The sequence below is a fragment of the Ceratotherium simum genome, chromosome 12, assembly GCF_057802395.1.
Source record: "Ceratotherium simum simum isolate JZ-2026a chromosome 12, ASM5780239v1, whole genome shotgun sequence".
Classification (NCBI taxonomy): domain Eukaryota; kingdom Metazoa; phylum Chordata; class Mammalia; order Perissodactyla; family Rhinocerotidae; genus Ceratotherium; species Ceratotherium simum.
The window spans coordinates 35,876,264-35,889,836 of record NC_141911.1 but is presented as its reverse complement, the minus strand read 5'-3'; the positions used below and the strand labels follow the sequence as shown (position 1 = coordinate 35,889,836).

Below are 13,573 nucleotides of genomic sequence, written 5' to 3'. Positions count from 1 at the left end.
ACACATCTCTACCATGGCTGATTCCTCCACTCTGATTTTAACATAGTTTGGTATTATAATATTTTTACCCTGCAACTTGTATACTTACAATACATTCGTTCTGCTTCAAGTGAAGAAATTTCCCCTATTATTTTCAAGAATCATGAAGAAAGAACTATAATATTGCTGAAAGTAACAATTCTGGCCTAACAACCACCCCTTCCCTCACACAAAATAAGAAAAACAAAATATATAGGTTTTGAAAGATTTTTTTTTAATGTAACCTTATACTTGGAATGCAAAACTAAGCTGAAAATTACTAAGACTTTTCATTTTTTGCATAAAAGAAAAATTACCTTTATCACATTGGATTTCTTAATTTTCTCAGAATCAAAATTAGCGTTTATAAAGGCAGGGAGTAAAGCACATTGAATGAATGGAATTATTACCAAAGCCAATACAACCAAGATAATTTTCCCCAAAGCCTCATTTGAAAAGAATTTGATATTTTTATGTGAAAACTCACAGAAGTCCTTTGCGTTTAACTAAGCATCTCAAAATATTGTGCCAAATACTTAACGTTTATTTTAAAACATTTTGAATAGTACTTTTACCCTATACACGTCCAAAAACAACCCTGAAAAGAATTTTTTTTTTAACTTACAACAAAAAACTTCCTGCTTTTCAAAGTCTGAAAGGTAGCATGCATAAAATACTAGGTTCCTGTTTATTAGCTCATGATATAAAAAGAATTTTGTTCAATAGCTTCAGGGGAAAGTACTAACAAGAATTTATCATTAATAATTTTCTCATTGTCTTGGTCACCTCCATGAAGTACAGTAAGAAGGAGTTAGGACTTACTCTTTAAAAGTTGAAAAATGAGAGGAGTTATTGCCAGACCCCACTCTGTTACATAAACTCTGGTTTTACATCAAAGAGCATCATGGTATTATTTTAGTCATCCTCTGATTCACCAGTCACACTCTTTTCATGTTGCAAAGAACAATCATATGTTTAATTAAATATGGAAAAAGTTATAAGCATTCCATATTTGGAGGGTAGCAATATGGGCATCCTCCTGTGTTAAACATGTCCCAGTTTATAGTTAAGTTGACAATTCAAAGGCTAGACTAGAAAAGTCAGGACAGCTTGACTTTGTTGGTTTCCCAATTGTACAGCTTGCAATCTCTCTTTCATTGAGGTAGCAGAGCACCATAACAGGAACAGATTGTTCCATCAGCAGAACAAAAATTGAACCAGCAGCGGCTTTCTCCAAAACTGTGACTGTTTTCCAAATGTGCATGCTCTAGTTAGGGCTAAGGTTATTTATTCAAATACTAATAGAAGTTATTGTGGCCACTAGCTTTCTGAGTTAAATTTAGAAACTGGTTCTTTTCTCTCCTGCCTAAAAGATCTGGTCATATTCCTAGATCTTCTTCCTGGCCGTTAGGTTCTGAACCAAATATCCTCTGGTATCTGTGTGAAATTGTGATTTGACGTCGATCTTCTATTTAGCTTGGCATCATTCCACAAACACTCATACACCTAGAAAATAACATTTCATCAATATCCTATAATTATGATTTAGTTCTTCTCTACTAGGTCACTTTTAAGACCAGTTCTCTGATCAAGGTAACAAAAAGACTGGAAACCCTTGGATTATGGAAATAGCTTTCTGGTAGATAGTCTGTTAAATCTCTATTAAATCATCCTTGGCTTTCCATTGTCCTTGCAATGAAATCCAAACTACTTAATTTGGCTTACAAGCCCTCCACCATCTGTCTTCTGCTTCCTCTTCCAAGGTCTCATTTTCCTCTTGAACTCTATCCTCAGCTTCAGTAAACTTCTTCTCATTCTGGAAGGCCTCATGCTCCTACTAGCCATGGAGTCTGCACACACACCTCTCTGCCTAAACACTCTTGCTGAAAGTACTCCCACCCCTTTTGACTGCCTACCTCCTTCTCATCCTATTTCTCTCTCTTTCTTATTATATATATATATACATATATATATATATATATGTATATATATATATATATATCCATGAATTTGTTAATGTCTGATAGACAAAATTAGTGTTGCCATCAAAACACTTACCTGTCTCAAAACACCTCCCTTACCAGGACACTCTTATAAAGATGCAAATATAAATTTTAAAAGAATTGACAAAGAATTATTTGCATGTAATGAACTTAGTGAAGTTAATAATGTGGTTTGCTTTTGTGAATATGCTAGGCAAAGAACAGAGCTTCAAGGTAAGAAATGGAGGCCTATATGGGGAACCCCCTTAGAGATCCTGATCACCTATATTAGTGCTACTAAAACGGGGACCACAGATTGCTTGTCTGTGAACCCTTTGTTACAGCGAGGAGATAGGAGCTTCCACTAGAATGTAAATCAAACCACTGCTTCCTTCCTTGAAAGAGTCTTGCTGCAAAAAATAAAAATGTTAGCTGAAATAAGCAATGTGTCTAGTAACTTTGCATAGCACTGATCTACAGCACAATCTGAAGGCCCTAGAAAAAGAACCAAACATAATAGAAAGGACCATAAAAGCAAGAAGAAACTTAGTAAATAAAAATTTTGTGTGTGTCAATTCTATTTAACGTCAAGCTTTAAATCATATAACTACACTCTTTGTTTTCTCTTACCTCTGGCATACTAGACCTAGCTAAGACACTAACTAGGTAAATGAGGAAAAGTCTTAATTAGAAAACATTGGTAAGATATTAACATTATTTTACAGTGAAGGGATTGCACTAGATCAGTGGTTCTCAACACCCCCCCGCCCCCGGTATCACTTGGTAATATGGAGAAATTTTTGATTGTCACAGCTGGGACTGGGGGGCAGACGTACTACTGACATTTAGTGGCTAGAGACCAGGGATACTGGTAAACATCCTATGATGCACAGGATTGCCGACCCCACTCCCCCCAAACAAAGAATCATCCCGTCCAAAATGCCAATAGTACTGAGGCTGAGAAACCTTGCACTAGATAATCTTTAAAGTCCCCTTCATCTCTAACATTCTCCAATTCTTTATTTTGATGTTCACAAGAATTGTATTCATTTTAGTGACCTAACGACAAGTGGGCAAAGTGACTTCCCACTTAATGTCAATTTCTACAGTGACATATATTTAGGCTATAAAGAGAATAGGGTAATATAATTAATTTCAGTAAAATTCAAAAAGTGAAATGGTTGTAATGCTCAGCAAACTTCCATAATGTTAGTAATTTATTCTAATTAAATAAAAAATTAACAAGGGAAAAAATGCCAGAAACTTCTGCCTAAAATGAGTTATTTTTCTCTATCAGCTCTTTGTTTAATCCGGTGTATAAGAAGCTGAAAAACATTCAAGAAACCTAATTCAGTCAGCATCTCTGTCCTGATCTATTACCAAGCCCCTTAAGCAGGGTTCTATATTCTGGGCTTTAGTTTTCGCTTGTTTGTTTTTACTGGAAAACAGAGATACTACTTGAAGGCTAAAACCAAGAATGTTTGGCACAAGGGATGGTTTATTGTATTCCTTGAAGCCTCCAGTTAAACTTTTCTGCAGTTAAAAAAAAAAAAAAAACACTCTCATGAAATCAGTTTTACTCTGGCATTCTGTATAAGTACTCTGCAGATTCTTTAACTCTAAATAGAATGACTGTTCCTTTTAGATATGCTGTATACTGTATGGCAAATTTTCTTTTCTTATTGAGTTAAAACACTAATTCAAAAGAATATATATCTTATCACATATAAAAATTATTTCCTGATGATTTCTAGTGCTTGCTTGCTTAATGATGTCATTGTGTCTATAAGATTTGCCAGAAGTCAGATTTGGGGCCACTATGCTTTGGGGAAAGAAAAGACCAAAGATTGTCACAAAGGATGTCAGTCATGCCCCTGGAATTACACTCTTCTATTTGATCTGTTCCGGTTTTCTCAGCTGGCACGTGCATACTTGAAAAGAAAAAAAGAAAACCTCAAGTTCCCAGGATAGTCTTTTGTCTTCAGTCTTTTTTTGCAGAGAGAAGTGATCTTCTCTCTGCATCTTCCACTATAGTTTTTCCTAGTGGTTCCAAAAGCACTTATCCTTGAACACTTGGATATGGCTCTTAAGTGTTCTTCAAAGTCGTCAGATCTTTTATGCTCACGGCCATAAACAGACAGAGTTTTGTAAGCCTCATATAAATATTAATGACTACATGCTGAGCATCAGATGCAAAATGGGCAATCAAGAGTTTTATTTAAAGATGCAGGACAGAAATGTCAAGCCCATAGACAGAAACTGCAGACTAGATCTCAAAAGGCAATATGGATGACTGGAATGGTAACAGATAAGTTCCCAAGTGTATCAGAATGAGTAATGAAATCAAAGTAAAATAATACTAGCATACTTATAAAACAAGTTGCCTTGTTTTGACCTATTAGTAGAATGTAGTACTTAAGAGCAAAGTCTCTGAAGTCTCAGCTCTGCCTATGAGATACCTGAGTAACTTAATCTCTGTACATTTTGATTTCTTGCTACATAAAACAGGATTTTTAAAGTACTTACTTCATAGAGTTAGTGTGGGTATCAAATGAGTCCACATGTTAACGTGTCTACCCGGTGCCTGACACAGAACATGCACTTAACATACATTGACTATTATTCAGAAAAATGATATAGAAAGTACTCAAAGGTCTAGACCAGGAGCGGGCAAACTACAGCCTGGCCCACAAGCCAGGTCCAGCTGGCCACCTGTTTTTTGTAAACAGCTTTCTTGGATCACAGCCACGCCCCATTCATTTACGTATTGCTTTCACCCTACATCAGTAAAGTCGAGTTCTTGTGACAGAGACCATACGGCCTGCAAAGCCCAAAATATTTACTATCTAGACCTTTATTGTTTCTAAGGATCTGTTGCCCCGACAAAAAAGACAATAAACATGCTGACAATCATCAAGATGCAGAGCACAAGTCCCCTCTGCTTACACATGCCCAAAGCTTTTTGGAAGTTCTTCCCCTAAAGGGTTTTAATTTGAAAGGGGTAGAAGGGATAGATTGGTGATGGAGAGAGAACAAGCACTTCCTACAGGAATGAGGGGGGGAAGAGCATTTCTTCTTCAAATACTGGGGTCCTGCAATTGAAAGCCACTGTCATGGCTGTTGGCTCTTTTAGGGGTTTAAAATAAGACCATTTTGAAAGTGTTCTTGAGAGACTATATAGAGTTGTGGTTAAGAGTACAAACACTGCAGCTAGATTTCTCGGGTTCAAATCCTAGCTCTGCCGTTAAGTAAGTAGCTATGTGACTTTGGCAAATTCATTAATCTCTCTGTAGTAAGGATTAAATAAATTACTAAAAGTACCACCTACTTAACATCAGCATCACCAATTCATTCTGTAGGATCCCAAAAAGGGAACCCCAACTCCAGCCTCGGGAAGGCGCGGACCCACAGACACAGAAGACCGAGCTTGATGCAAACGCAAGAGGTAAGAGGTTTATTAAGCGGAGCTCCGGGTCGACACATATCTCTCGCAGGAGACAGAGGAGTCGACCCCGAACCTTAAAGGGCAAGCTCTTTTATAGGATTCGGAAGCATAAAGCGGGAAAAGGTTGGCGCGGTCTTACATGATTGGCTAATTTAAAACATTTAAACAGTTACATTTTATGGCGCGAATTGCTATGGCGCGAAGCGATTATCAGGTTACACACACGCGTCCCCATCTGGACCCCCTCCACCCCGACCCTCCCAAACTTATCCCTCTGGAGCACTCTCTTGTTCTCAATTTTCCCCGAACAGTTTAGGGCGAGTCTTCTATGAATAGAGTCAGTCAGGATCGATAAACGTTCCCCCTTATACCAGGAATCCTTAGGGTGTGGAGGTGCCTGTCTCTAAGGTATTAACTTTTAAATTTTTAATATAATTTACTTCCTTCATTCCCCACTTCTTCTTTTGTCCCTAGTTCTAATCTTAGAACTTAGTTTTTGGTGTCTACTATCAGTGGCTCATTGCGTGGGAGAGCTTGGTAATGGCGTTGGAGCATCATAGCTTGCACTGCATTGACTCTTTTTCTTATGAAAGCAGTAATTCTATTGAAAACACACGGTCCGAAAACTAAAAGTAGACAAAGAATCCGCAAGGGTCCTGCTAGGGAGGATAGTAAGGTCGTCATCCAGGGGAACTTAGTGAACCAGGATTCAAACCAGCTTTGTTGCGCCTCCCTGCTTTGCTGCCTCATGTCTAATCTTTTCTTTAATCTTTGCATTGAATCTCGGACTACCCCTGTGTGATCTGCATAGAAACAGCAGTCTTCTTTAAGGGCCGCACAAAGTCCTCCCTCTCTTAAAAACAGCAGATCTAATCCTCTTCTATTCTGGAGCACTACTTCAGACAGGGAGGTGAGGGACTCTTCTAATTTAGAGATGGACTGTTCTAAAGTCCTGAGGTCTTCATCTATAGCATTGCTCAAGGCAGTTAATCCCCTTTCTCCTGTGACTAAGGCCGTAGTGCCAGTCCCTACGCCCGCGGCAACTCCCAGTCCCAGGAGTACAGCCAGGGTGAGGGATACTGGTTCTCTTTTCCATAATCTGGATCTCTGGTCAAATTCATCCTCGAAACTATTGGCAGTATGATAATAAATTCTAGGCACCAACTGCACAAGCACGCAAAAATCTTGTGACGAATTAAATGCGCCAGTTGAGATGCAGGGGGTCAGGCCTGTGGAGCAAGCCCACCATCTATTGGGCCCTGGTATCAGAAAATAACCAGGTGTGGTCGGAAGGCTGACCTCAGTATTCCCCATGAATGACCATTCCCGATCCAGGTTTTAATTGTTTTTCCCTTCCCTGTGAACTGAATGGGTAAGGGGTGGCACCAGGTATTGCATTCTGGGCCCCAATTAGTTGCTCGCCCTCCCTTCCATGTCCACTGACTTATCTGGTGGCTGTAGTTTGCTCTAACCCTGATTAAATCCCAAGAAGAGGAGGGTTTCCAATAAGTAGTCCCACTGGTTTCACATCCCCAGTTCTTACAGTAGAAGTCTTCTTTGCCCCCGCACCAGGAGTTAATTGAACGAGGTCTGTGGTAACCGGGGCACACGTAAAAGGGCACTGCCTGTAGTTTAGTCCGGCGACCGGGGCCGCCGCACCCTCCGACCCGTCTCGACGACTTAGGGGGTCCCGGAGGGGGTGTGGCCCCCCCCCCGTCGAGCCTTTCTAAGTCCCATACCTCCCCGTCCGGAGCACCAATAGCTAGTTTACAAAGGTCAGGGTATAAGTCTGGCCACCATGTCCAAGGGGGAGCAGTTTTTTGGATTGACCAGGTTATATCTCCTACCTGGGAGACGACCTGCCACGTGAACAGTTGAGGTGCGTGGGGATTAGGATTGGACGACCTGCTCGCCGTTCCCATGACGCAAACGCAGCTTAAGAGGGTTATCAGTCTTTTCCACCTTCCAGAGATCTGCTGCATTCTGGGGTGCCTTCTTTACGTGTGTGGCGTGAACCCAAGAGGTTATACCGTCCACCTTGACTGCTGTGGGTGTAGTGAGGAGCACCACGTAGGGCCCCTTCCAACGTGGCTCTAATGACCCCGTCCGATGTCGTCTCACAAGGACAGAGTCCCCAACCTGGAATTGGTGCGGGATGAGCAGATCACCAGGCTGGTAGGCCTCTTTTAGCTGGTTCCAGATGTCGCGCCTGACGGCCTCGAGTGCTTTCAAGCGGGCTGACAAAGGTATAGAAGGTATAATGTCAGGGTCATGTATCCCTATTTGTGCCAAAGGGGGAGGGGTTCCATAGAGGATCTCAAAGGGTGTAAGTTTTAAGGGTCCCTGTGGGGTGTTCCGGGCGCGGAACAGGGCAAAGGGCAGGAGGGCTGTCCAGTCACTATCGCCGGTCTCTATGGACAATTTAGTTAGGGTCTCTTTAATTGTTCTATTCATCCTTTCTACCTGGCCTGAGCTCTGGGGTCTATAAGCACAATGTAATTTCCAATTGATCCCCAGTTGACTGGCCAGTCCCTGACTTACCTGGGCAATGAATGCAGGACCATTGTCAGATCCAATTACCTTTGGGATCCCAAATCTCGGGAGGATTTCTTCCAATATCTTCTTGGCTACTACAGAGGCAGTCTCTTTTCGGGTGGCAAAAGCCTCTACCCATCCCGAGAAGGTATCTACAAATACTAGAAGATATTTATTTCCATACCGGGCCGGTTTGATTTCAGTAAAGTCTATCTCCCAAAAGGTTCCGGGCCTGTCTCCCCGGAGTCTATGTCCAGTGCGGTATTTGGTAACTGCAGCATTTGTGAGAGCGCAAGCTCTACAATCCTTATAAATTTCTTCAGCCGCCTTTCTCAAATCTGGTACCTGGTACGGGGAGGCCTCAATAATTTTAATTAGTTTCTGAGGGCTCAAGTGGGTTAGCCGATGTAGATGTGATAGATATTCTCGCCCCTCTGCAACGGAAAGGTCTTTCTCTTCTTTAGTTAGTTCCCCACCGGAGATAGTTTTGTTGACCTTAGCTCCCTGGAGAGTCAGGACCATAGGTCCTAGTGCCGCCCGCTTGGCTTCCAAATCTGCTAAGCGGTTCCCTTGAGCTATGGGGTCGGTGCCTTTCTGATGACCTGGGCAATGGATGATTGCCACCTTTTTAGGCAAATGTATAGCCTCTAGGAGGCCCAGAATCTCTTTTTTATTTTTGATATCTTTTCCGGCCGAGGTAAGCAGCCCTCTTTGTTTATAAATAGCCCCATGAACATGGGCAGTAGCAAAGGCATACCGGCTGTCCGTGTATATATTCACAGTCTTATTCTCAGCTAACCTTAACGCCTGTGTCAGGGCGATAAGCTCAGCCTTTTGTGCAGAAGTCCCTTCCGGCAAGCTGCTTGCCCACAGAGTCTTTTTCCCGTCTACCACAGCAGCCCCAGCCATCCTCTTACCTTCTGCCATAAAGCTGCTGCCGTAGGTGTACCAATTAGGGGCCCCAGCCCATGGCTTATCCGGCAGATCGGGTCGGGTCCCCGTTTCTGATGCCAAGATGTCGCCGCATTGGTGAACACGTATTTCATCATCCGCTTCGGGCAGTAGTGTGGCCGGGTTTGAGATGGCCGGTGGGGCAAAGGTAATTCTCTCAGTTAGGAGCAGATTTTGGTAGTGAGTCATCCGGGCGTTAGTCATCCATCGATCTGGAGGCTGTCTGATAATGCTTTCTAAGGCATGGGGGCCTACTACGGTTATCTGTTGGCCCAGAGTTAACTTATCTGCATCTCTCACCAGCTGGGCAGTGGCGGCGATTGCCCTTAAGCAGGAGGGCCATCCACTGGCTACCGGATCCAGTTTTTTTGATAGATATGCGACCGGGCGCTTCCAGGGCCCAAGGGCTTGAGTTAGGACTCCCCGGGCGATTCCCTTTCTTTCATCTACATACAAGGTGAAGGGCTTGGTCAAATCTGGTAGGGCCAACGCGGGTGCCTCTAATAATGCCCGTTTTAGAGTCTCAAAAGCCTTCTGGTGCTCTAGAGTCCAGACAAAGTTCCCACTTTCCTTAGTCAATGGGTACAGTGGAGCAGCCAGGGTAGCAAACCCAGGGATCCACAATCGGCAGAAGCCGGCTGTCCCCAGGAATTCCCTTACCTGGCGAGCGGAGGTTGGGGCCGGAATCTGGGTCACAGTCTTTTTCCGTGCGTCGGTTAACCACCTTTGGCCGTCCTTTAGTGTGTAGCCTAAGTAGACTACTTTTTCCTGGCACAACTGTGCCTTTTTCGACGCCCGGTATCCCAACTCACCCAACTCGGCCAGGAGGCGCTTGGTCCCTTCTTCACAGTCTCCCGGGGTTTCCGCCGCCAATAGTAGATCATCTACATACTGTAAAAGAGTCACTTGAGGGTTTTTAACCCTATAATCGGTCAAGTCCCTGTGGAGGGCTTCATCAAACAGGGTAGGGGAGTTTTTAAACCCTTGAGGCAGTCTCGTCCAAGTCAGTTGTCCAACGATACCCATATCAGGGTCGCGCCACTCGAAAGCAAAAAGTAATTGGCTTTTTGGGTGAAGCCGTAGACAGAAGAATGCATCTTTCAGGTCCAAGACAGTGTACCATTTTCGTGATGGGGGGAGGGAGCTGAGTAGGTTATATGGGTTTGGCACGGTAGGGTGTAAATCCTGCACTCTCTTATTTATCTCTCTCAAATCCTGGACCGGCCTATAATCATTAGTTCCAGGCTTTTTTACAGGCAGGAGGGGGGTGTTCCAAGGAGACTGGCAAGGAACCAGGATTCCTTGTTGGAGCAGCCTCTGGATATGGGGGCGGATTCCTTCTCTGGCCTCTTTGCTTATTGGGTATTGACGCACCCTTATCGGGAGGGCTCCGGCCTTAGGATCTATCACGACTGGGGGAATTCTCGTAGCCGTCCCTAGTCCCCCGGTTTCAGCCCATGCCGTTGGAAATTCGATCAGCCACTTATCGGTATTGAGCCGAGCTCTAGGCTTAGGCTGCTGATGGAGCCGATATTCTTCCTCTAGCTCCAGGGCCAATATCATGGTGGTAGGTGCGGACCAGGACACTGTAGGCCGAGGTTGAGCAAAATCTATTTGAGCTTTCAGTTTGGTTAAAAGGTCTCGACCTAGCAACGGGGTCGGGCATTCAGGAATCACTAGGAAGGAATGGGACACCCTTCCTTTCCCCAAGTCCACTGTCCGGGAAGTAGTCCATGAGTATTGTTTCTGCCCAGTGGCTCCAACAACCAGAGTCTTTTTAGTTTTTAATTTCCCCAAAGGTTGCTTCAGTACTGAATATTCAGCCCCAGTATCAATCAGAAAACTCATAGGGGTCCCTCAACAGTTAGGGTTACCCTAGGCTCGGGAGGGCCCGAGCCCCGTCCCGCTATTCTTCCTCCTCTCCTAAAGCCACCACCTTGGGTGTGGCCCTTTTCTTGGGGCCTTCCCTTGCCCAGTGTCCTCTCTCCTTACAATAGGCACATTGGTCCTTGTCCAAGGGTTGCCGTCTGCGTGAGCCTGGTCGTGGGGCGTTGCCCAGGTTCCCTGACTGTCTGTGATCTGGCCCTGTCGCTTTTATCACTGCGGCCAGTATTTTAGTTAGTTTTTTTTCTCGTCTCCTGTCTCTCCTGTCTTCCCTCTCCTCAGCCTCCCTTCTCTCTCTCTCGCTTTTCCTCTTCACTCTCCCTTTTATGATACACCTTTTCAGCCTCCTTTATTACGTCCCGCAGGTGGTAGTCTTGCAGCCCCTCTAGCCTTTGCAATCTCCTCTTTATATCTGGGGCTGACTGTCCAATAAAGGCCATAATGACAGAGGCCTTCTGCCCTTCCGAGGACGGATCAAAGGGCGTGTACCTGCGGTAAGCCTCCATCAATCGTTCTAGAAAAACGGAGGGGGGTTCAGTGGGTCCTTGCTGAATCTCTCTTACCTTAGCCAAATTGGTGGGCCGCCTTGCGGCTCTCCGGAGACCCGCCACTAGAGCCCGGCGGTAAGCGGACAGCGACCCCCTACCTTCAGCCGTGTTATAGTCCCAGTTGGGTCGGTTGTGCGGAAACCCTTCTTCCGCCTCAGCTATCGTTGCCGGCTGCCCGTTGGTGCCTCGGATGTTCTTTCTTGCTTCCTGTGTGATTCTTTCTCTCTCCTCCGTGGTGAAGAGCGCCTGTAAGAGCTGTTGACAGTCATCCCAAGTGGGCTGATGGGAAAACATTAGGGACTCTATCAGGGCGGTTAATCCAGCGGGGTTTTCTGAAAAGGGCGGATGGTTATTTTTCCAGTTATACAGGTCTGAGGAAGAGAAAGGCCAGTACTGGAGGGGTGACGGTTGGGTCCCGCAGGAGCTCCATACTCTCTTAGCGGGAGCGCCACCGTGTTATCAGGCCCGTCCGGAGTGGCTCCGCGGCGGCTTCGGGTTCCAGCGGAGGGACCCGAGCCAGTCGCCCTCCGTCCTGATTGCGATCCTGGAGCGGGGGAGGGGTAAGGGGGAGGCGAGAAAGGGGGCCATTCGGGAGGAGGCTCAATCTCAGGGTAGACCCGGGGGGGGCCGAAGGGGTCTCCGACTCCGCTGTTCGAGTTGATTTCGATTTCTTTCGTGTCTCCGCATCTTGTAGCGCCAGGACTCGGGGGCCTAGTTTTTCCGCTTTTACCCATGGCTTAACCCACGGGAGTGGGTTCTGCACTAGATCCTGCCACACTGTAATATATGGTCGTTGGTCAGGATGGGACCCCGGTCTCTCCTGGAAAACAATAGCCCTCACCGCGAGAATAACAGTTAGATTAAACGTCCCCTCAGGGGGCCAACCCACATTGAGGGAGGGCCACTCAGAGGTGCAAAAAGTCTGCCAACGCCCTTTTTTTATTTCTACCGACAAATCGTGCGCTCTCGCTCTCACTTCAGTCCAGTGGTCTAAGGTCAAAGAGAGGGGGGTCGTCATAGTCTGTCCCATCCCGTCAAATGAGGTCCACGTAACGAACAAAAACAGAACAATGAACACCAAAAACACAGCAAGACATAAACAACTTTGCCCGGTTGGTGTCTCTACAAGCCAACCGAAGGCGGTTTCAGACGGGAGGGGTTTTCGTGTCCTCCCTGGGAAAAAGAGTGCCGTTTCTTTTTCCACCTGAAAGGGGGTGGTCAGGCTTTCCTGACTCCCCTTGTCCCTTGGGGCGTCCCCCAGGGTTGCAGCCTGCAGTTCCCAGCACGTCTGCCACTGCAGCCGCTCGGCCCTCACGGCCCGAAGCGGCGGCTGCCCAGATACGGAAACCAAAGCAATGCTTCGCGGCGCCGCACACACTCATACACCCAGTCACTCAGGCTTACCTCCAAGGGGTCTTCGAAGTCTGGGGTGACCGCGCAGATCCCGGACGAGCCCCCAAATGTAGGATCCCAAAAAGGGAACCCCAACTCCAGCCTCGGGAAGGCGCGGACCCACAGACACAGAAGACCGAGCTTGATGCAAACGCAAGAGGTAAGAGGTTTATTAAGCGGAGCTCCGGGTCGACACATATCTCTCGCAGGAGACAGAGGAGTCGACCCCGAACCTTAAAGGGCAAGCTCTTTTATAGGATTCGGAAGCATAAAGCGGGAAAAGGTTGGCGCGGTCTTACATGATTGGCTAATTTAAAACATTTAAACAGTTACATTTTATGGCGCGAATTGCTATGGCGCGAAGCGATTATCAGGTTACACACACGTCCCCATCTGGACCCCCTCCACCCCGACCCTCCCAAACTTATCCCTCTGGAGCACTCTCTTGTTCTCAATTTTCCCCGAACAGTTTAGGGCGAGTCTTCTATGAATAGAGTCAGTCAGGATCGATAAACGTTCCCCCTTATACCAGGAATCCTTAGGGTGTGGAGGTGCCTGTCTCTAAGGTATTAACTTTTAAATTTTTAATATAATTTACTTCCTTCAATTCCTAAAAATTGAATATTGTATGCACAAATGCTCACCAGACTGCATTTTTTTAAATGAGAAAATCCCTATGTGTGTCCCACCTCCCAGACCTCACCTGCTACTTACACACATTTACACAACCACCGTATCTTGACTCCACAATAACCAGTTACATATAACACTAATCCTTCCTATGTGTCTGCCAGCCTAGCTGGGGCTTTCAGCACAAC

General features: G+C 45.5%; 1 protein-coding gene across 1 annotated transcript; it reads right to left on the bottom strand.

Moving 5' to 3' along the window:
• Window positions 1-7,157: 7,157 nt before the first annotated feature.
• Window positions 7,158-12,706, bottom strand: LOC147915827 (uncharacterized). The gene is given in 7 exon segments (XM_087437553.1): window positions 7,158-7,682; window positions 7,987-10,784; window positions 10,787-10,840; window positions 10,843-11,117; window positions 11,119-11,782; window positions 11,785-11,989; window positions 11,992-12,706. Coding segments are annotated over 7 exon segments (4,407 nt in total). The 5' UTR covers window positions 12,394-12,706; the 3' UTR covers window positions 7,158-7,673.
• Window positions 12,707-13,573: the final 867 nt, after the last annotated feature.